Source organism: Giraffa tippelskirchi, chromosome 11 (genome assembly GCF_054371585.1).
Source record: "Giraffa tippelskirchi isolate mGirTip1 chromosome 11, T2T-mGirTip1v1.2.pri, whole genome shotgun sequence".
Classification (NCBI taxonomy): Eukaryota; Metazoa; Chordata; class Mammalia; order Artiodactyla; family Giraffidae; genus Giraffa; species Giraffa tippelskirchi.
This window is the reverse complement of record NC_137285.1, coordinates 254,803-274,821: the sequence shown is the minus strand read 5'-3', so window position 1 is coordinate 274,821 and position 20,019 is coordinate 254,803. Positions and strand designations below refer to the sequence as shown.

The 20,019-nt window shown below is 68.4% G+C and overlaps 2 protein-coding genes across 8 annotated transcripts; one reads left to right on the top strand and one right to left on the bottom strand.

Annotated features, from left to right (window-relative positions):
* The first annotated feature begins 408 nt into the window (after nucleotides 1–408).
* Nucleotides 409–14,190, top strand: ZDHHC8 (zDHHC palmitoyltransferase 8). Of its 4 annotated transcripts, none has more exons than XR_014068873.1 (12): nucleotides 409–590; nucleotides 6,444–6,565; nucleotides 6,720–6,877; nucleotides 7,188–7,360; nucleotides 7,563–7,665; nucleotides 8,111–8,202; nucleotides 8,307–8,448; nucleotides 8,640–8,760; nucleotides 8,834–8,943; nucleotides 9,889–10,853; nucleotides 11,687–12,763; nucleotides 13,276–14,190. XR_014068873.1 is itself a non-coding variant. In XM_081541802.1 (12 exons), the coding sequence occupies exons 1-12, from the start codon at nucleotides 487–489 to the stop codon at nucleotides 13,888–13,890; spliced, it is 2,385 nt and encodes a 794-aa protein (XP_081397928.1). In that variant the 5' UTR covers nucleotides 409–486; the 3' UTR covers nucleotides 13,891–14,190. The 4 variants fall into 4 exon arrangements, 3 of the variants coding, with proteins under 3 accessions (XP_081397928.1, XP_081397930.1, XP_081397929.1); XM_081541802.1 differs by having other exon boundaries at nucleotides 11,537–11,715; nucleotides 13,775–14,190; XM_081541804.1 differs by lacking the exon at nucleotides 11,687–12,763 and having other exon boundaries at nucleotides 8,307–8,400.
* Nucleotides 14,191–14,622: 432 nt separating this feature from the next.
* Nucleotides 14,623–17,779, bottom strand: CCDC188 (coiled-coil domain containing 188). Of its 4 annotated transcripts, none has more exons than XM_081541906.1 (9): nucleotides 17,171–17,779; nucleotides 16,763–16,870; nucleotides 16,505–16,666; nucleotides 15,795–15,866; nucleotides 15,632–15,691; nucleotides 15,476–15,540; nucleotides 15,242–15,299; nucleotides 15,086–15,135; nucleotides 14,623–14,998 (listed from the first exon to the last, which is right to left on the bottom strand). In XM_081541906.1, exons 1-9 carry the CDS (start codon nucleotides 17,708–17,710, stop codon nucleotides 14,812–14,814), a joined length of 1,302 nt encoding a protein of 433 aa, XP_081398032.1. In that variant the 5' UTR covers nucleotides 17,711–17,779; the 3' UTR covers nucleotides 14,623–14,811. The 4 variants fall into 4 exon arrangements, with proteins under 4 accessions (XP_081398032.1, XP_081398033.1, XP_081398035.1 ...); XM_081541907.1 differs by having other exon boundaries at nucleotides 15,810–15,866; XM_081541909.1 differs by having other exon boundaries at nucleotides 16,505–16,609.
* Nucleotides 17,780–20,019: the final 2,240 nt, after the last annotated feature.

Below are 20,019 nucleotides of genomic sequence, written 5' to 3'. Positions count from 1 at the left end.
GGTTGGGGGGGCGCTCCAGGCAGAAGGGGCGTGGCCCTGCCCCGCAGGAGTTCCGAGGTGTTTCAGGGAAAGGGCTGCCCCAAGAGGGCCCCGCGCAGGGACCGTGGGCCGGACGTGGGCCTTGGCGGCGGCGCGAACCCTGGTGGGCCAGACCCCAGGTGCGCAGGCCCGCAGCAGCCCCCCAGGGTCGCGGGTTCCTGGCTGGAGTGGCCCGAAGAGGCCCCCGGCGGGAGGGTCCGAGCCCGGCCCCGCCCCCGGCGCAAGATGGGGAGGGCGGGCGGGGCGGCGGTCGCGAGGGGCCCCGCCTGGCCCCTGGCCCCGCGCGCCGGTCCACCTTAAGGGGCGCGCTGACATCAGCACGCCGCCGCGCCGCCGCGCCCGCGGGGTGGGATTTCCTCCCGGGCCGCCGCCGCCGCCGGGTCCTGCCCGTCCTGCCGGCCCCGCCCGCCCGGCCCCGGGGAGGGATGCGGCGGCGCGGCCCCCAGGATGCCCCGCAGCCCCGGGACGCGCCTCAAACCCGCCAAGTACATCCCGGTGGCCACGGCGGCTGCACTGCTGGTCGGCTCCAGCACCCTGTTCTTCGTGTTCACGTGAGTCGGCCGCGGCGGGCGCCGGGGCCAGAAGGGGCAGGGCTGCGCGCACGGCGCTGGACGCGGCCCCGTGGGACTGGACCCCGCCCGGAGCCTGATGGTGGGCTGGGCTGGGCAGGGGGCACAGGGCTGTGGGCGCCGCGAGCCCCCACCCTGGGCCAAGACTGATGCCGCGAGCCAGGCAGGGCCAGGTGGGTCCTGGGTGTGAGGACCCTGGAGTCCGGCAGGCCCCCCTGGGTGCGAGGCCCCCACCCGGGGCAGCGGAGTGCATGCGGATCTGCACAGGGTGTGGCTGCAGCCCTTCCCTCCCTGTGGGCCCACGAGGGGACGCCGGCCACCCAGGGCCACCAGCCCCCCTTGCAAGCAGTGGATGGTGGCTCCCGGGTGCCCTCCCGGCCGTCTGGCCCCAGGCCACAGCCAAGTTGTTCCCGCGTAGGTGTGGCCTGGCCCAGCTGCCACGTGCCTGCCCCACGGCCACTGCCGACACTGGCCTGGCAGTGCCCTCCTCTTTCCCTTGACCTCCTCAGGAAGGCCCAGTGGTCACGGCCAAAGGGCCCAACCAGGCCACACCCAGGGACACCAGTTCCAGTGGACACTGGGACCCTTGAGGCAGGGGGCCGGCCGATCCTGGGCTGGTGCAGACCAGGCGGGTGCTGATGACAAGCTTCTGTTTGCGTTGTCGTGACCCACCCCCTGCCCCCCACCCCAGGCACAGGGAGGGGTTGGGGACCCCGGCTTCAGCCATGCAGGTCTGTGGCCGCCTCTTGCCACGGTTTCCAGACTGGGACATGGCCAGGTGACCGGAGTAATTACTGCTCCAGCCTTCCTGGGGACCTGAGGCTTGGGGTGACTGCGGCCAGCTGGGCACCCTTTCCCCTCGGCGGGCAGCGGCCCGAGGCCGACCAGGCTGCACTGGGTGCCTGGAGGCGAGCGGGCCCTGGCGGCTGGGCTGGGTGGGCGCCATAGGCTGCCAGGAGCGTGTTTAAAAAAGGCTGTGTGGACGGGCTTATTTCTGGCTTTGGCGAGCAGACGTGTTCTAGTCACTGAGATGCTGCTGGCTGTGGGCAGCGGGCGCGGGCCAAGGGGGGACACGTCCCGCGGGGGCTTCTGGGGGGCGGGCTCCCTACTCTGGCCTCCGGGCCCGGGCGGGGGTCCCTGGGGGAGCCTCAGCCTTGCTTCCTCGTAGCCTGGCCTCCACTGGTTCCTCACCCCCAAGTGCAATTTAGCATTAGTCCTTCTGACTTTAAAAGGAATTCGTGTTCTTGGTGAGAACTTGTGAGATGCAAGAGAAAGTTTAGCAGGAAGCTGAGCTCAGCACCATCCCCTCTCCCACTCAGAGCACCCTGACCCCCCAAGGAAGGGCTCCTGTCCTGTGGCTTCCCTTGATTTCAGAGGGTCCCGACAGCCCCACCTGGTGGGGGGCGGGTGTGCAGGGTCCCTGCCCTGCCTCTGTGCTCACCGCCCCAGGGCAGCTCGGTGTGGAAGGTGGGGGCGCAGGGGCACGGGCTGGGTCCAGGCGCAGCAGTCCTCTTGCCCGGGAACCCTTCTGTGCCCCGGGGCCGTGCTCCTTGGCCGAGTGACCATCGAGGACCCCGGGCTGCTCTTAGCCCAGTCCTGCTGGGCTCTACCAAGGCGGTGGGGTTCTGTGGGGGTTCTGCCAGGCCATCCAGGCCCAGTGACGCTGCCCGCAGTGGGCCGTTTCGGGTGGGCAGGGGGCCGGGCAGTGCCCTTCTTGGACAGGCCTCGCATCCCCTTAGCTCTGATCCCAGGCCCTCTGCGGAGCCAGACCCCCTCTCTGGGGCTCTCCCCACCCCGCCTCGGGCCCCCGCGGGATCGGGACTCTGTCTTCTCTGCTTCTTGGGCTTTGCTGGACGCTGGGGCCCCAGGCCCCTCTCTGCGCTCAGGAAATATGAGCTGCCCATTTGAGGCAGGTTGGCGCAGACAGCAGCTCCTGGTGTGGCTCAGAGTGGGAGCCCAGGCTCATGGGACCGGGGACCCCTGCCTTGGGCCAGCTCACTGAGGGGCTTGGCTGGTAGGGCATTCAGACCTGTCACCAGGAGAGGCTGGGGCATGGCGAGCATGCCCAGAGGTGGGGTCCCCCTGCTGAGGAAGGGTAGCATGCCACAGGGGAGGTTCCTGGCGGCCCTCCTCCTCCAGGAAGCTTTCCTGGGTTCTCAGAACAGTCCTGTCCCCCGGGCACCAGAAGGCTCAGTGCCAGGCCGGCTTAGGTGCTGGGAGGGGTCTGAGAGCCCCAGGCCAGGTCCCTGCCCCTGCCCCTTCCCACGCCTGGATCCACCCTGCAGAGTGACGGGGATTCTATGAACATCAGAGGGCCAGGGCTGTGGGGCCGGGACCCACGTGGGGGCTGGGCTATCTTGTCTCCCTGGACCCACTGGGTTCCCCTCTGGATGTTGCACAGAGGGGTCGGCACGATGGACCTGAGTGGTCCCTATGTCCAGTCGGGCCATGAGGCCCGGCCTAGGACTAAGCCAGCCTGCGGTGGGCCCACGTGGACGGGGCCGCTGGCAGGGGCTGCATGGAGAGGTGAGCTCCCTGCCACGACCTGCCGCATGTGGCCTGAGGAGCCCCGGTGCCCTGAGGCACCTTCCTCCTCTGCTCGGGGGTCTGTGGGGTGGGTGCAGGAAGCCAGAGCCCCTCCTAGCCAGACCAGGGCAGAGTGGCCGCCCACCCTCTGGTCCCGGCTGCCCTGTTCCTGAGCTTCATTAGCCAGTGTTAATGAAGAATCCGTTTTAAATGAAAACGTCTGAGCTAAAATTTTCCATTCCACATTTAGCCGTGGCTGCTTGCTACCCTGTGGAACCCCCATCCTGCTGGGTGGAGCCTCCTGTGGGCCCAGGTGGGTTCACGGGAGGCTCTGGGGGGAGGGGGTTGGCCCGGGCCTGCAGCGTAGCTGTCCCGGTGGGCAGTGTCCACCCCCCAGCTGGCAGGGCGTACCTGGAGCATGCCGTTCCTGGGGGGTGGGGGGGTCGTCCCGAGGGCCAAGAGGTCCCCCTGGAGCCCGGCGCAGACTCAGCTCCCAGGCAGTGCCCGCCAGGCCTTGCCCACCGAGCACGTGCTTCCTCACTCCCTCCTCATGCTTGCCCGGCCCACAGGGAGCGGACAGGGGTCCAGAGAGGGCGGGGTGTGGGGGTCCACGGGAGGGGACGTGTCTGCATCCGTGTCTGTGGGTATGGATGTGCACTGTGTGCACAAGTGTGCTTGCCTGTACACACATCAGCACATACCTGTCATGTTGATCACGTGTCCTGTGTGTGCGAGTGTGCTTGTCCTTACACATGTCAGTGTACACCTGGCTGTCGTGTTGCACATGTCCTGTGTGTGTGCCTGTTTATGCAGCGTCCACACACATGTGTGTGCGTGCTCACGGGGACGTGTGCTCTTTCGTCCTCTCCCCTGCTTACCTGTTCTCGGGCCCTGGCAGCACTGGTAACTGAGCCAGTCCCCGTGGGGGACCCAGGCCTGAGACCCCCTTCGGCAAGCCCGGGGGTGGAGGCTGCGAGCGGAAGGACGCGGGCCAGCGTGCAGGGCAGCCCCTGACCCCGTGTTCGAGTCAAGCCTGGGGGGCTGGAGACGGTGAATGGAGGGGGCTCAGGTCCCCGTCAGAAAACCCGTGTTCCCCCCAGGCTTGCCCCGCCCTTGCTGAGGCCACACCCTGCCCTCCCCTGGGATGTGCTGCCCATGGGCGCTGGGGGCGGGCAGTACCTGTCCGGGGCAGAGGCCACCCAGCAAGCGTGGCTCCGCTGCCTTGCAGCTCTCACCCCGGTCCCGCTGCAACTCAGGGCCACAGAGGCTCAGGGAGGACAGGGCGGCATGGGCCGCCGGGGGCAGGGCGATGACCCTGATACCCACCCCCCCGACGGTGAAGCAGGGCTGACAGGCGCACCGCTCTGCTGCACCTTGCGTCCGCATGTCTGTCTGTTCCTAGTCCCGGCCCCTTCCTCGGGAGCGGGCTGGCTCCCCCTCGGCACCAGTGCAGGAGAAGACGTTTCCTTCCGCACGGAGGCTGCGGCCAGCCGTCTCCAGAAGGGGTGTGGGGAGCCAGTTCTCCGCACCAGGGTGGGTCTGCAGCGCCCACCTGTCCCCAGTCTTGGCCGGGCCTGGCTCTGTCTTACCCACCTGTCTCCACTGGCATCTGGGCCGGTAGCCCCTCCCAACCCATTGGGCAGAGCACACCTCTGGGGCCCACCGCCGACCCTCCAAATGGCATTGGATCGGAGGCCACAAACGTGTGCTGAGCACCACCTGCATGCCCGGGCCGGCGTGCAGGGATGGGCGTGGGGAAGGCGTCTGCTCCCGGCCGTGGGCAGGCACAGTGGAGGCGGGCCGCCCGGCACACAGACGCTGTGTCCTCGGGCTGCGTGTCACCTCCACGGTGGGTCCCAGAGAAGAGGAAGGGGTGACGCGCGGCTCCCAGCCCGCCCAGCGTGCTGCCGCCGTGGGAGCGGAGTCTTTAAATAGCCTCTCACTTTCCACTAAAAATAGAGAAGTTCCACCCGCACAGAGGTGGTTGCTGGGGTGGCGGGGCTGGCAGCCGGCCAAGGCAGGTTTGGGTGCCAGCGTGGCCGGTGAGGGCTGGGCAGGGCCACCCACACGACTCACTCGCGGGTGGCCACAGGGCTGGTCCCCGAGGCAGGTGTCAGGGAACCCGGGGGCTCCCGGCCTCCACGCAGGGTCTGGGTGTGCGGGAGCGGACCCATCGGGCACCCCCTGCTCAGCATAGGAGAGACGGGGAGCCTGGAGCCAGAGGCGCTTTGGGGTAGCCTGGTGGGCAGACTCAGGGACCCGCCAAGGGTGGGGGCAGGGGGCCCAGGCCACTGCCTGAGGCCAGGCACATCCTCAGAGAGGGCTGTGGGCAGGTCCTGTGAGGGCCAGGAAGACACTCTCGGTGCCAGATTGTCCACCAGGGAGGTGTGCAAGACCTCCGCAGGGAGCCAGAAGTCTGGGAAGGCTTACTGGAAGAGGGGACAGTCCTGGAGCCCGGTGCGGAGGGGTGATGAGAGATGGCGAAGGGGTAGGGGCCTGTGCCTTCAGAGTCCACAGGAATTCTGTACTGCCCTGCGGAGAGAAAGGAGACAAACTAAGAAGAAGGGGCTGGGGCCCCCCTGGGGGTCCGGTGGCTGAGGATCCGCCTGCCAATCCGATGCAGGTTGGATGACTGCTTGGGGAGCTGAGTCCCACCTACCGCGGAGCAGCTCAGCCCGTGCGTCGCAGTTACTGAGCCCGCGCACCTCGACAAGGAAGAAGCCCGCACACCTGACACAGCCACAGACAAATGCATAAAATTACGAGACGAGGCTGCCTGGGTGCGGACGCACCTGGGCCTAGGCCCTGAGACCGCACCCCACAGGGAATGGCATGCACACTCCCCATCATGCATTTACAGACCCAGGAAGGCAGCTCTCCATACCACACCCCAGAATCTCCCTGGATGCAGGGGCCTGCCAGGCCGGGGACAGGTTTGGGTGAGGCCCAGGGTTGGCCTGAGCTGCCCAGCGGGTCACTGGCCTCTGCCCATCAGAGTACATGGGCAGAGATGGGCTCCCACCCCCTGTCTGCGTCCACTCCTCCTGGGGCAGGGGGCGCAGGAAAGATGCCCAACTGGGCCGGAGGACAAGGCTTGGCTCTGGCCAACCCCTCCTGCCTTTCTCTGAGCCTGAGTTTTCTCAACTGGGAGTTGAGTTCCTGGCAGGTGCTCAGGGGTGGCTGGGTCGGAGTTGGCTCTGGTGGCCACCCTGAGCGCCGCAGGCGTGTGGCCTAAGGCCGCTGCCCCACGTCTCCTCCCCACACACCTGCCACACCCCAGACCCAGCTCTGCCCTGCTGTCTGACACAGGTGCCCGTGGTTGACACGCGCCGTGTCCCCAGCCGTCCCTGTCTACAATGGCATCCTCTTCCTCTTTGTCCTGGCCAACTTCAGCATGGCCACCTTCATGGACCCTGGCGTCTTCCCCCGAGGTAGGGCCCCGTGCGGGGCGGCTCCCCGCTCGCTCTCGCTCTCGCTCTAGTGTGAGTGGCTGACGAGGGCGAGCTGGGCCGGGAGCGGACTGGCTGGGGAGGGGCTGGCCTCTCCCGCCAGGGCGGTCACTTTCCTGCCGCCCCCGGCCCGCAGCGGATGAGGACGAGGACAAGGAGGACGACTTCCGGGCCCCGCTGTACAAGAACGTGGATGTGCGGGGCATCCAGGTCCGTATGAAGTGGTGCGCCACCTGCCACTTCTACCGCCCGCCGCGGTGCTCCCACTGCAGCGTCTGCGACAACTGCGTGGAGGTGACGGCCCGCCCCGGCCCCGCCCCTCCTCTGCTCCTCCTGCGGTCCCTTCCCGCCCGTGATCCCACCCCTCCTCTGCTCGGCGCTGCCCCTCCCTGGCCCCGCCTCTGCTCCACCCCGCCCCGCCCTTGATCCCACCCCTCCTCTGCTCGGCCCCGCCCCTCCCCGGGCCCGCCTCTGCTCCGCCCCGCCCCGCCCCTGCCCTTGCCCCTCCTCGGCTCGGCCCCGCCCCTCCCTGGCCCCGCCTCTGCTCCACCCCTCTCCTGATCCCGCCCCGCCCACTGCGTGCTGACGCGCTGCTCCCGCCCAGGACTTCGACCACCACTGCCCCTGGGTCAACAACTGCATCGGGCGCCGCAACTACCGCTATTTCTTCCTGTTCCTGCTGTCGCTCAGCGCGCACATGGTAGGCGTCGTCGCCTTCGGGCTGGTCTACGTGCTGAACCACGCGGAGGGGCTGGGCGCCGCCCACACCACCATCACGTATCCTTGGCCTGACCACAAAGGCGGTGGGGGCGGGGGACATGTCTCGCGGGGAAGTCGAGGCCCGGAGGGCTGGGGCGGAGCCCGGAAGCCCCCGGGGAGTGGGTCGCCTTCCCTGAGTGGGTGGTGGGGAGGGCCTGGGCCGTCTGCCCACAGGCAGCTGCTCCGTCCTCGCCCTCGGCCGTTGGCCTTAACGGGCCAGCATGGCCGTCATGTGTGTGGCCGGTCTCTTCTTCATCCCCGTCGTCGGTCTCACGGGCTTCCACGTGGTGCTGGTCACTCGGGGCCGCACCACCAACGAGCAGGTGCAGATCTGGGGGGGCGGGGGGGGCGTGCATTCTTGACGCGGATGGGCGTGGGCGGGTCCCTGACCGGCTGAGCGAGGAGCCCGAGCCACACCATGACTTGTGGGAGGGTGGGCAGAGCAGGGGCCTGGGGGCCCTTGGCTGACCCGCAGCAGTGCTGGGGGAGGCTCCGGCCCTGGAGTCCCCAGTGGGGTTTGGCACGTAAGGTCTCGCCTGCCCTGTCCCCCTCCACATCCCCATCGGTGGCCACTGCGGCCACCAGTGGATCAGAACCTAGAAGTTCCACTGCATGCAGGGGCAGGTCCTAGTGACCTAGGTGGGGGACACCCCTGGGCTGACGCTGCCCAACTGACCTCTGAGGAACCCCGCTGTCCTTGCTTGTCTTCCTCCCCTCCTTGGCTGGACCCTGGGTGACAAGGCTGGCTGAGAGTTTCCATATCCACAGGTGACAGGGAAGTTCCGTGGGGGCGTGAACCCCTTCACCCGCGGCTGCTATGGGAACGTGGAGCACGTGCTGTGCAGTCCCCTGGCGCCCCGGTGAGGCTCTCAGCCCATCCAATCTGCTCTCACCTGGCGGGCCCGCCCCTCGGTGCGCATTCAAGCGGGGCCGCCCTGGCCACTGACCCTCTGCCCTGGCGCAGGTATGTGGTGGAGCCGCCCCGGCTGCCGCTGGCTGCTCGCCTGAAGCCGCCCTTCCTTCGGCCGGAGCTCCTGGAGCGAGCGCCACCGCTCAAGGTCAAGCTTAGTGACAATGGGCTGAAGGCTGGCCTAGGCCGCAGCAAGGTGGGCGCCCAGGGGTGGACTGGGGACGGGGAGCGGTGGGAAGCCGCCAGGTTGGCGGGACCACGAAGTAGAAGGAAGAGGACCGAGCTGAACAAAGGAAGGGTCAGGGTCCTGGGCACCAGGATGAAGTCCCTAATAAAGCCCTGCCCCTGGCCTGTACCCTGCACACCACTGACCATATCCCCTTCCAGTCCAAGGGCAGCCTGGACCGGCTGGATGAGAAGCCCCTGGACCTGGGGCCGCCACTGCCCCCTAAGGTGGAGGCCAGCACGTTTGGCAGCGACTTGCAGACCCCGCGCCCGGGCAGTGCTGGTGAGGTGGGAGCGCCTGAGCGGAGGGAGGGGCGCCGAGCGATCCCAGCCTGACCGCGGCCCGTTTTCTCCAGAGAGCGCCCTGTCGGCGCAGAGGACCAGCCCCCCGACACCCGCCATGTACAAGTTCCGGCCTGCCTTTCCCACGGGTCCCAAGGCGCCATTCTGCGGGCCGGCTGAGCAGGTGAGGAGGCCTGGCATCGCCCAGGCTCCGGAGGCCGTGCCCAGGAGGCACCGCCCAGGAGGCCCCGCCCCTGGAGTTCCTATCCGAGGAGGCCCCGCCCCAGGAGGCCCCGCCCCCAGCAGCTCCTACCCGAAGAGGCCCCGCCCCAGGAGGCCCCGCCCCCAGGAGCTTCTACCCGAAGAGGCCCCGCCCCTGGAGGCCTCGCCCCAGGAGACCCTGTCTGGGAAGCTCCAGGGCCCCGCCCCCAGACTTCTTCGAAGACCACTCCGTGGAGGCCCCGCCCCCAGGCGGCACTTCTGAAGACCCCTTCCGGGTCACAGAGGGTGAGCGTGCCGGCTGGGGCAGGGCGTCTTGGTCATTCTGGCCATTGGCCTGCCTGCCTGCTGGCTCGGCGCTGTTCCCCGGCCCACTGTGGGCGCTGCCCCCGGCAGCACTGTGTGCGGGCCGCCTGGAATTCCACGTTAATCACCGCCTGAGGCCTTCAGGGCCCCCGCGAAGGCTTCAGAGTAATTTGAGATTGTTTGAGGAAGCACATTTATTCCCTGCGTTCATGTGGGGCAGTGGGCGGCCTGAGCAGAGGCCAAGAGCCCAGAGGTCCCCGGGCTGCATGTTTCCTTCATGGCAGTGGAGGGCAGGCCCGTGGTGGGCCAGACGCCCAGACCCCAGGGAGCTCCCCCAGGGCTGGTGGCCCTTGGAATGGTCACCTCCTTCCTGAGGTTGTCCTGGATCCCACGGAGGGTCTGGCTGGTTGTCCATGTGCCCTGAGGCCACCCACACTGCCGTGCCCACCTTGGGCCTCTTCACTCCAGGGGCGAGTGGACTGAGAGCTTCTGGGAGCAGCTCAGCGGTGCACCTGCCGCCACTTGATGGCAGCTTCCCAGAGGGCACAGGGCATCCAGCAGGGCCTGGGGTGGGCAGACGTGGACGTGCCTTCTCTCCCTGTAGGTCACGGGCACCGACTCCCTGACGCTGGGGGAGGACAGCATCCACAGCCTAGACTTTGAGTCCGAGCCCAGCCTGGACCTGCCTGACTACCCGCCCCTCAGCGCTGCTGACACCTTCTCAGGCGCTCTGCGCTCCCTGAGCCTCAAGGCGGCCAGTCGGCGGGGCGGGGACCACGTGGCCCTGCAGCCCCTGCGCTCCGACGGGGGGCCCCCCACACCCCACCACAGCCTCTTTGCCCCCCACGCGCTGCCCAACCGCAATGGCAGCCTGTCCTACGATAGCCTGCTGAACCCCGGGTCCCCCGGGGGCCACGCCTGCCCGGCCCACCCCGCAGCCGGCGCCCCTGGCTACCGCTCACCCTACCTGCACGCAGGGGCGCCGGGCGACCCGCCACGGCCACCACCCCGCAGCTTCAGCCCAGTGCTGGGCCCGCGGCCGCGGGAGCCCTCGCCAGTGCGCTACGACAACCTGTCCCGGACCATCATGGCCTCCATCCAGGAGCGCAAGGACAGGGAGGAGCGGGAGCGGCTGCTGCGCTCTCAGGCCGACTCGCTCTTCGGAGACTCAGGCGTCTACGACACGCCCAGCTCCTACAGCCTGCAGCAGGCTGGCATGCTGTCCGAGGGCCCTCATGGCCCCGGGCTGCGCTGCGGCTCCCGGGACGACCTGGTGGCCGGGCCCGGCTTCAGGGGCGCCCGCAACCCCGCGCTGCAGACCTCGCTGTCCTCGCTGTCCAGCGCAGTGAGCCGGGCACCACGGACCTCCTCCTCCTCCCTGCAGGCAGACCTGGCCAGTAGCGGCGGCCCAGGGGCCCGGCCTGCCAGCGGCCCGCACAGGTCGCCGGTGCACCAGGTGCCCCCGTCCCCACCTGGCACCCCCTGTTCGCCCTCCTACGCCGGCCCCAAAGCCGTCGCCTTCATCCATGCGGACCTCCCGGAACCGCCGCCCTCTCTGGCTGTGCAGAGGTGGGTGCTGGGGGTGCGGTCAGTCACCAGGCATGGGTCAGGGGTCTGCGGGGCTGTTGGCTGGGAGGCTGCCCAGGAGGCCTGAGGTTACTCTGAGGGGTGGGCCTCACCCGGCCTAGAGGCTCCTGCTGGCCAGCGTGAGGGTTGCAGGCTCCAAGGACGCCCTGGACACCCTGGGGCGGGGGCAGGTGATTTTTCACCTTGAGCCAACGGCTCGCACTCTTTCTGGGCTGAAACAGACCCAGTGCATGGGGCACCTCGGGTCTTTCTAGAGATGGCCAACTGTCTGGGTTCAGAAGGCCAAGTCAGGGGGACATCATCCCACAGCGGATGTGCACTCTGGGCAGCATGATCCTGGCTCTCTGGGGACTTCCCTGCTCAGAAACAGGCAAACGGAGGCTCAGATGGGGGGCGGAGGCAGGCTGAGTGACAGGCCCAGGGGGCGGAAGGTCCACGCTATTGGTCAGCACCCAGCGGCTAGAGGGCCAAAGGGCAGCCCCTTGCTTTCCTCCGAGGGAGCGAGGAGGAAGTCAGATGGTCTCGGCCGGCTCCGCTGCTCAGGGCGCCAGGACAGGGACACACCTGGCCGGGGTCCACCTGGCTTCCCTGTGCCCTTGGTCTATGCTGAGCGGCCTGGGAGGGGATGGTGGTTATTCTGACAGCTGTCTGTCCTCCGCCCCCAGCCCCCCATTTCCACGTGGGACTGTCCAGGCTCGGAGGCAGGGGCCGCCCAGGGCGCCGTCTGTCTGTGTCCTCTGTCCGTTGCCTCCGCTGGCCGTGTTCTGCCGTGGTCCCGTGTTCACGTGTGTGCATGTCTGCTTGTTTCGATGCAGGGACCACCCTCAGCTGAAGACCCCCCCAAGTAAGCTTAATGGGCAGTCCCCGGGTCTGACCCGCTTGGGGCCGGCCCCAGGCCCCCTGGGGCCCTCCGCCAGCCCTGCCCGGCACACGCTGGTTAAGAAAGTGTCCGGCGTGGGTGGGACCACATACGAAATCTCGGTGTGAAGACCAACTGCCCCCCATCGCTGAGCGCCATGGGAACCACGACCCCTGCAGCCACCCCTCCCAGCTTCTCTGCCCCTGGAGAGGAGGCCCAGGCCTGGCGCAGACGCCTCGGCGAGGAAAGCCACACCTCCGCGGCCCACCCCTCGTCCTCAGCCGTCTGTCTGCACCTGCTCACCGGGCACCATGGGGCCGCAGGGCCTGCTCGTTGGTGGTCCTGCTCCTGTGAGCTGGGGGGGCGAGGGGCACGGAGCCCGCCTTTGCCCCTGAGGTTGTCACCCGGCCGGCCCCACTCGCTTTCCTTCTGCGCGGTTCCCTGCGGCCCAGAGACGGACAGAGAGGCCTGAGCCCCTGGCCGAGGGCCCCGCCACCCGGCTGCCCCGACCCCTTGCCTTTCAGGGACCTGCTGCAAGCTTGTAGCTTGGCACAGCCAGCTCTCCCACAGGGAGCACAGGCCCAGCCCACAGGCACCCAGCTGTTCTGATGGACAGGTGGACAAATGGACAGACGGACAGCCAGCCAGCTGTGGGTGGGGTCCTGGCTCCGTGTGTCTCGTCTTGCCCCTGCTGGTGGGCACGTCCCCACGTCTGTGCTCTGAGCTGCCATGCTGTGTCCCACGTGTCATCGTTCGGGCCCCTGCCGTCCCCCTCCCCTGCCCCGCCTGGAAACGCGCTTTAATTGAAGCCTTAACCTCTGCTTTATGCTCTTGTGGGAGGCGACGGGGGCTGGGGGAGCAGACAGGAGGCCCGACACCGCCCCTTGGGGCCCAGGCCACCCCGAGCCCCCTCCCTGCAAACTGGAGACCCCCACCCAAGGCACGCAAAGCCCAGGCCCCGCTGGAGCCTGGGGCCCACGTGGGAAGCACATCGGGAGGGCTCGGAGTTTCGTCTGGTGCCAGGGACCCGAGAGTAAGCACACGGCAGCGTCCGCTTGCATTGTGTCTGTTCTGTGTTTTTATATCTACATCTATATATCTATAATTTTATTAAAAAAAGAAAAAGAGTCACTTGGGTCCTTTCCTTGAGCAAGACCAGGGCTCCGGGCTGGGCAGAGGGGCTCAGGCCGAGGGAGAGGGGGGGTGGCAGCCTGTCCGGGCCTGGCTGTTCTGGGTGGGCGCCCCTGGCCCTGTGCCAGGCTAGAGGCCGGGCAGGGGTGTGCGGCCCCCGTGTCTGTGTCACCCCGGCAGTAACAGGGTGTCTGGGGGGAGCTGGGCTGAGCCGCCCCAGGGCCCCTGAGCAAGGGGTGCCCGCGGGCTGGGACGCCGGGCAGCTGGACCTGTCCCCGTGTGCCCCTCCTCAGATGCATGGTGGGCGGGGCGAGGGGAATCTGCAGCCTTTCAGGGACTGGAGGCCTGGGGCAGGGCCTGCTCCGCTGACCTCCGCCTTTCTGCTTCTCTCTCACTGGACGCTGCGACCCACAGGGGCTGGATCGGCACCTGCAGCCGTGGATGGGGGCGGCGCGGCCAGCCCTGGGCACCCCCTGGCCTGCGCCTGTGCCACTTCGGCCTCCCAGAGGACCACCCACCGCTGCGGGCCCCCTGGAGCCCAGCCGCAGGGGCGCCCCCCCGGGGGGCCGTGTGCCGGCTGCACTTGGCTGCCTCCAGCCTCTTCCCCAGCCTCTCAGGGCCTGAGCGGGACACCAAGTAGGCCACTCTGGGGCCCCGGAGGGCCGGGCTGCCCTGGACCCTAGTGGCCCGGGGCCTCCGTTCTACCAGCCACAGCTTGACTTGACCCCCAGCCCACCAGGGCCCGTGACCCTGCGCCCTCCCGGCTCAGGAGGCCCCCACCCGCCACAGAGGGTCAGACCCCCCAGGCAGGGGCCCCAGAGCTGCTGGGGCCACCACAGCCTTCTGGGCTGTCGCTGCCCCCCCACCTGACCCCCTGCCTGACCAAGCACTTTACACGTCCCTTCCTTCCCAGGGAGCCCGGCCTCTGTGGGCTGGGCCGGGCCGGGCCGGCGGGGGTCTCAGGCAGCCCCTGCAGGTCTCTGCACTGCCCCCCCCCTCCTGCACTCTGCACATGAACGGATGCCTTAAGCTCCTGCAGCAGCCAGCCAGAGGAGACCCCAGCCCACCAGTCCTGCCCCGACGGTCTTCCCTCCTTCTCTGCACACCTGGGACTCTCAGAGGGCCCCGCTGCCCCCAGCCCTGCAGCCCCCAGCCAGCTGAGCCCCCCAACGCCCCCAGGAGTGGGGCAGGGCCCCGGCTGGGCCAGCAGAGAGCTCTGTTTCCCCCATGTGGGGACGAGCAGCCACAAATCTGGTCTCTATTGTTCTAAAAGGTATTCCCTCACCCCAGTTTAATGCAGTAAATAAAATCTTTGGTGTTTTACCTCCATGGCTCTGTCCACCACCGTGGTCCCCCTGTCCTTCAAGCCTGGCCTGGCCAGGGACCCTGGGTTGGGGAGGTAAACAGGAACGGGGAGGGGGGGTGGAGGGCGCTGGGTGGTGGCTGGGCAGGTGTGGGATGTGGGTGGCAGGCCAGACAGGGACACGGGTTGTGTTCGGGCTCAGCAGCACCTGTAGGGCAGAGAACCTGCTCCCCGAGGTCCGCCCACCCAGGGATGAGGCCTGGGGAGCTCACTTTCATTGAGGCTCCCTCCCCACTCCTGGTGGCAAGGGGGCTGCGGAGAAGCTGCCCCTGCAGCGGGTGGGTGAGGGGTGCCAGACAGGGGCGCCACCCTGGGGACCCTGGCTGCAAGATTAGCCAGGGAAGGCGTCACAGCCTCCAGCGCCCGCCCCAGTATCCATGGAAACAAGTGCACAGGCCGAGAGTCACGACTATATGTCCGGCCACAGGCCCAGCCCTCAGGACAGCCCCCGCCCCCTCCCTTCTCCAAGCCTCCGGGCGGGGACGGTGCGCCGCAGTGCCGTGGGCGGGGGCCGGAGCGGCCGCTGGGAGCCGGGGGCCGCGCCGGCCTGCTGGCTTCCTCCTCGCTGGGGCCGCTGGGCCTCCGGCCTAGAAGGGCAGGAAGCCGTCCACCTCGAGGTGCAGGAACGGGCCCAGCAGGGCCCGCAGCTTCCAGACGGCGGCGCGGCTCAGCAGGGGCGGCACCAGCCCCTCGAAGGGCGCGGGGTCGACCACGTACACGTAGGCGGCGGTGCAGGCCAGCAGGGCGCCCAGCAGCAGCCTCAGGGCCAGCAGCCTGCGGGCGGTGGTGGTCAGGGGGCGGGGCGCCCGGGGACGGGCCCTGGGCACTGGGCTCGGTCCCTGTGCCGTCTAGGCCACCTACCAGAGCTGGCCTCCGAGGCCCTCGGAGCATCCTAGCTGCGGCCGTGCCTTCTGCGGAGGAGGGGCCGAGCCGGTGAGGTCAGGGCAGGCCTGCTCACCGGGCTCCTCCCCCGCTGCCTGAGCTGGGCCTCCGGGAAGAGGGTGTGTGGGGGCTTACCCCTCTGCATGCCATCTTCTGGTCCTTCCTGGCCTGGGTGCGACACTGGGCCCGTTCCCTGGGGGACCGGGGGTGCTCCAGTCAGCACCATAGGTATACCCCCTCCTCAGCCCGCATCACTACCATGGCGCTGGGGAACTGGGGACCGGTTAGGGACGGGTCCACGGCACCCTGACCCAAACACCATCGCAGCTCAGCCAGCCCCCGCCCCCGGGCCTCCAGCCCCCACATCACCCCAGGATCTCCAGCTGGATGTCCTCCATCTGGTCCAGCACGCCCCTGATGTCCTTCTTGAGGTTCTGGGGGCCAGAGAGGGTAAAGCGGGGGTCCTGCTCGCCCGCCCCCTCCCGACCCGCTCATCCTCTGGGCGTCGCGCCTCTGGGGACCTACCAGGAGCCCGGTGGCCTGGTTGTTCAGCGCCATGTGTACTTCGGCCACGCCATCCCACACCTGGTGGGAGGGGCGAGGCTGGGTCACGCCCTCAGGATGGAGCAGGACCCGTGCTGGACGCCCCTCTCCACAGGTGGAGCCCCCGCCAGGCGCCCCCACCCACCCCTGCAGGTGGCACCTCGGTGATAGCCATCTTCTTCCTCTCAAAGGACAGTCGGATCTGCTGCAGCTCGTTCTGGGAAGGGGGCTCAGTGTGGGCCAAGGCAGGGGTGGCGGGTGGTCGGCTGCCGCTCCACTGCGCCCCGCCCCGCCCCCGGGCCCACCGGAGACTGCGGCACGGACTCCTCCCCCGCCCCGGCACCGCTCCCCCCGCCCCCTCCCGGCCTCGCCCTCTGGACCACCTGGGACTGCTGCAGGAGCGACTGCCTGGCCCCGCCCCATCCCGGCCCCGGCCCTGCCCCCACCCCCCGGGCCCACCAGGGACTGCGGCACGGACTCCTCCCCCACCGCCCCGGCCTGGCCCCGCCCCCGGCTTCGCTCCCCGGATCACCTGGGACTGATGCAGGAACAACTCCCTGGCCCCGCCCCATCCAGGCCCCGCCCCTCCCAGGCCCCCGCCCTCTGGACCACCTGGGACAACGGCAGAAACTACTCCCTAGCCCCGCCCCATCCCGGCCCCGCCCCCCGGGACTGCGGCACGGACTCCTCCCCTTGCCCCGGCCCCGCCCCTCCCCACCTCGGCCCCGCTCAGGCCCCGCCCCCGGGCCCACCTAGGGCTGCAGCACGGACTCCTCCCCCCCGCCCCGTCCCCTCCCCTCCCAGCCCTGGCCCCGCCCCACCCCGGCCCCGCCCCTCCGCGGCCCCCCGGCCCACCTGGGACTGCTGCACGAAGGACTCCTCTCCCCGGCAGAGCTCCTGCCGCAGCAGCTGCAGAGGGGCCCTGTCCTCCAGGGGCCGGGCGCAGGCCTGCTCAGGGGGCTGCGGAGGAGCCCCCGGCTCAGCCCCAAGGCCATCGGCAGCGTCCGTGGTCATGGACTGCTTGGGAGTGGGGTGGGGGGGCGCGCATGGAGCCACAGAGCGCTCCAGAGCCCCCCGCGATCCTGTTAGGGCCGGGCCCCGCCCCGCACTCACCCAGGCCAGGGCCGTGCAGCTCGAGTGCTCAGGGCACAAGGGCAGGAACTGCTGCCCTGGCCCCAGGAGGGCCCCCAGCTGCTCCCGCAGATCCTGGTTCTGCCTCTTCTGGGGTGGGGCACAGAGATGGGGAGATGGGGACAGCCGTGTCTGGGGCGGGGGCTGGGGAGAGGGCATGGGCCTGGCGGGGCTGGGGCGCGGGGTCTGGCGGGGCTGGAGAGAGGGATCTGGCAGGGCTGGGGCATGGGGTCTGTGGCGTGGGGTCTGGCAGGGCTGGAGAGATGGGTCTGGCGGGTCCAGGGCATGGGGTCTGGCAGGATGTGGGGTCCAGGGAGTGGGGTCTGGCAGATCCAGGGCATGGAGTCTAGCAGGGTGCAGGGTCTGGCGGGTTCGGGGCCTGGTGCTCACCAGACTCTGGTTCTCCTGCTCCAGCTGGAGGAAGGACTGCTCTGCGGGCCCCAGGGGAATGCCCTGGAGCTGGGGGGGATCTGCCCTGGGTGAGGCCGGGGCCCCTGTGCCCGGGATCAGGGGTGGGCACGGGCAGGGTCTGGGCCCCGAGCTGGGCCCTGCCACCTGCTGGGAAGCCCTCTGCTCTCGCTGGCGGCCAGAGTGCAGGGCCCAGCCCCACCCCAGCCTGCTGTCCATCTGTCCTTGTCTCATCCTTGCCGGGTCTCGCAGCCTCTGTCGCTGCAGCTCACCGTCCTCGCTTGTGATGAAGTTCCCGGATACCTCGCCCCCGACCCTGGGCCCCCCACCCCCTGTCCCCAAGGTTGAGAAAGGCCTGGCAGTCTCCATCGAGTGGGTGGGGCTGAGAGGCACCATGCAGGGCCACCTGGCGAACCCCGGGCAGGGCTGGTCCAGGCACCCCCCGTGGCTGCTCGGAGCTGGGGGCTGGGGGCACTGGGGGTGGGTGTGGCCACAGGGCCCCAGGGTTTTCAGCCCCTCCATTCCTCCCTGTGACCCCTTCCTGACCCCGGTTCCAGGCTTTGGCCTGGTCTGTCCTGCCACCCTCTTACTAAGGGAGCTCTGGGTGTCATGGCTCATAGGGACCTCAGGGGCAACTGTCACAAAGGCCTGGGCAGGACCAGGGAGGTCATAATGGGCTGGAGTGGTGGCCGGAGCGGGGCTGACTGGGCCCCTCCCACCACGTCCAGTCAGCTACTATCTTAAACTGTACGGCAGGTCCTTTTAGATGCGTACTAAAAGCAAAGTCAAACAGCAGCAGGTGTCCAATGTGGCCCTGCCCCACCTGAGAGCCCCAAGGCTGAGGCCTTCCTGGAGGCGGTGGCCATGCCTCTCTCCACCCAGAAGAGATCATCCCACAGCCTGACCTTTTCACCTGTGACTCTTCAAGTTTTTTTTTTTTTTAAATCATTTATTAAACATTCAGTGGTCCCACAAGGACTGTTATCTGAGGTTGAGTCACCCGCTCAAGGCCATGGCCTGTTCACTGGCTGGACCAGAGTCCAGCCCACTTTTCGCCACTTCAGGGGTCTTTTCAGGGACTGCAGAGTGCCAGCCAGATCGAGCACCCCCTGGTTTCCCCTCCCCTCTTAACAGCCTCATGCAGTGTCCCGCCCTCTGTCCCACTGCACTCCCTGCCCTCCACGGCGCCCCCTACTCCTGGAGCCCCCACCTCACCACCCGCTCTTTTTCAGTTCCCTCCTTTGTTCCACAGAAGCACATCCTCAAGCAGCTTTCTCAGAAAGGAGGATCGGCGGAAACCTGAGTGCCCGTGTGGGGGACACAGCTGCAGATCACGGCCATCCCTGTGTCGCTGATCCTTGGCAACATGACCCTGGGCTCTGGGCTAGCCCAGGGGCCAGCTTGGGCCTGTGGGCTCTTCCCAGGAGGTCTGAACAACACTTGTGTGTCAGGTGGTGACTTTCTCGCTGCCCTGCGGATCCTCTGTGACCTTGATCTCGGATTCGAGGTCACGGGGAAGGGGGGGCTCTGGTCGTCCCGGTGGGTCCCCAGCTCCCGGGAGGGGGTTGACAAGCCCAGCGAGACCACAGAGACCCACCGGGTGGGGCCAGCCACGTGGACCAGGCCTGGCTGACGGGTGTTTGCTTTAGCCTCTGGCGTGTGGAGCTAGATCTGGAGATGCTGGGGATCAGACCTCAGGCTGCTTGCCTGTGAGGCTGGGTGGGTCAGAGGGAATTTCCCAGTAGCTCAGGCCCTTCCCCGTGGAAGATCCCGTTGTGACATTCCAGGACTCTCCATTGTTCTCTGCCTCTCCCTATTCTTTTCTCAGAGCTTCCTGTTCTCCTTTAGGGATGAAGTGGATTTGGGAGAGGGGCGCTTTCACTTCCTGCTGCTTCTCCTTGGGGATCTTCTGTTTGGAAGGCCTTCCTGCCAGGAATCGCTAAGGGCTTTGCTACTCCCCATTAGCAGCCAGGGAGTCCTCTGGGCAGACGTCTGGAGGGGGGCAGCCTGGGGAGTTGCCTGTGGGTCCCCTGCCACCTGGTGACTCTCACATGTGCTGGGCGGCCCCCCGAGCCGCCCCCTAGCCAGCCTGGGTCAGCAGCCCTGCCTCATCCACACCCAGGTGTGGTCAGCCCCCGCTTCCCGTCTGAAGAAGTCCGTCAATATCTCTTGACTGCTGGTGGTCTGGCTCCACTGCCGAGTGCAGGACACCCACAAAGGAGGGGCGTGAACCGTTCACAGGCTGCGCCCGGCTGGATGCACGTGGCCTGGCCCCAGGAGGCCGCTCTGTGTTTCTGGGGGTGCGTCTGGACCTTAGCAACAGGCTCTGCTGGGAGGGGCCGGGAAAGACAGGCCCAGAGCCCGACTCAGGCCCCCACGGCCTCCTGCGCCTGCTCCCCACTGGAGAAGACAGCACCCTGGGGTGCAGCGGGGGCACCATCCCGTCAGGGGCCAACAAGTGCTCAGGAACGTTCAACGAGGGGGAGAAGCACCTTGTGGAGACGGGGACCCCTGTGCTGACAGCAAAGGTAGCCCGGGAACTGCTGGCAGAGGCCTCGAGTCTCACCTGGGCCCCAGGCGGGTCTGCAGGAGGGGATGCCCGGCACGCCCGGTGGCACAGGAGGCTCCCTGACCCATCTGGAACCCACTCCTGGACACAGCCTGTGACCCTCTGTGCCCTGCCTGGGAAGCTTGCTTGTGGCTCGGAACCCAGCCCCAAAGACCCCACACCCCACGTCCCATCCCTGTGGTCCTTGCAGTGCGGCCCTGAGCTTGGGCGTGGCCCAGGGGGTGGGGGGGCTCTCAGAGGGAACCCCAGCTGTGATGGCATT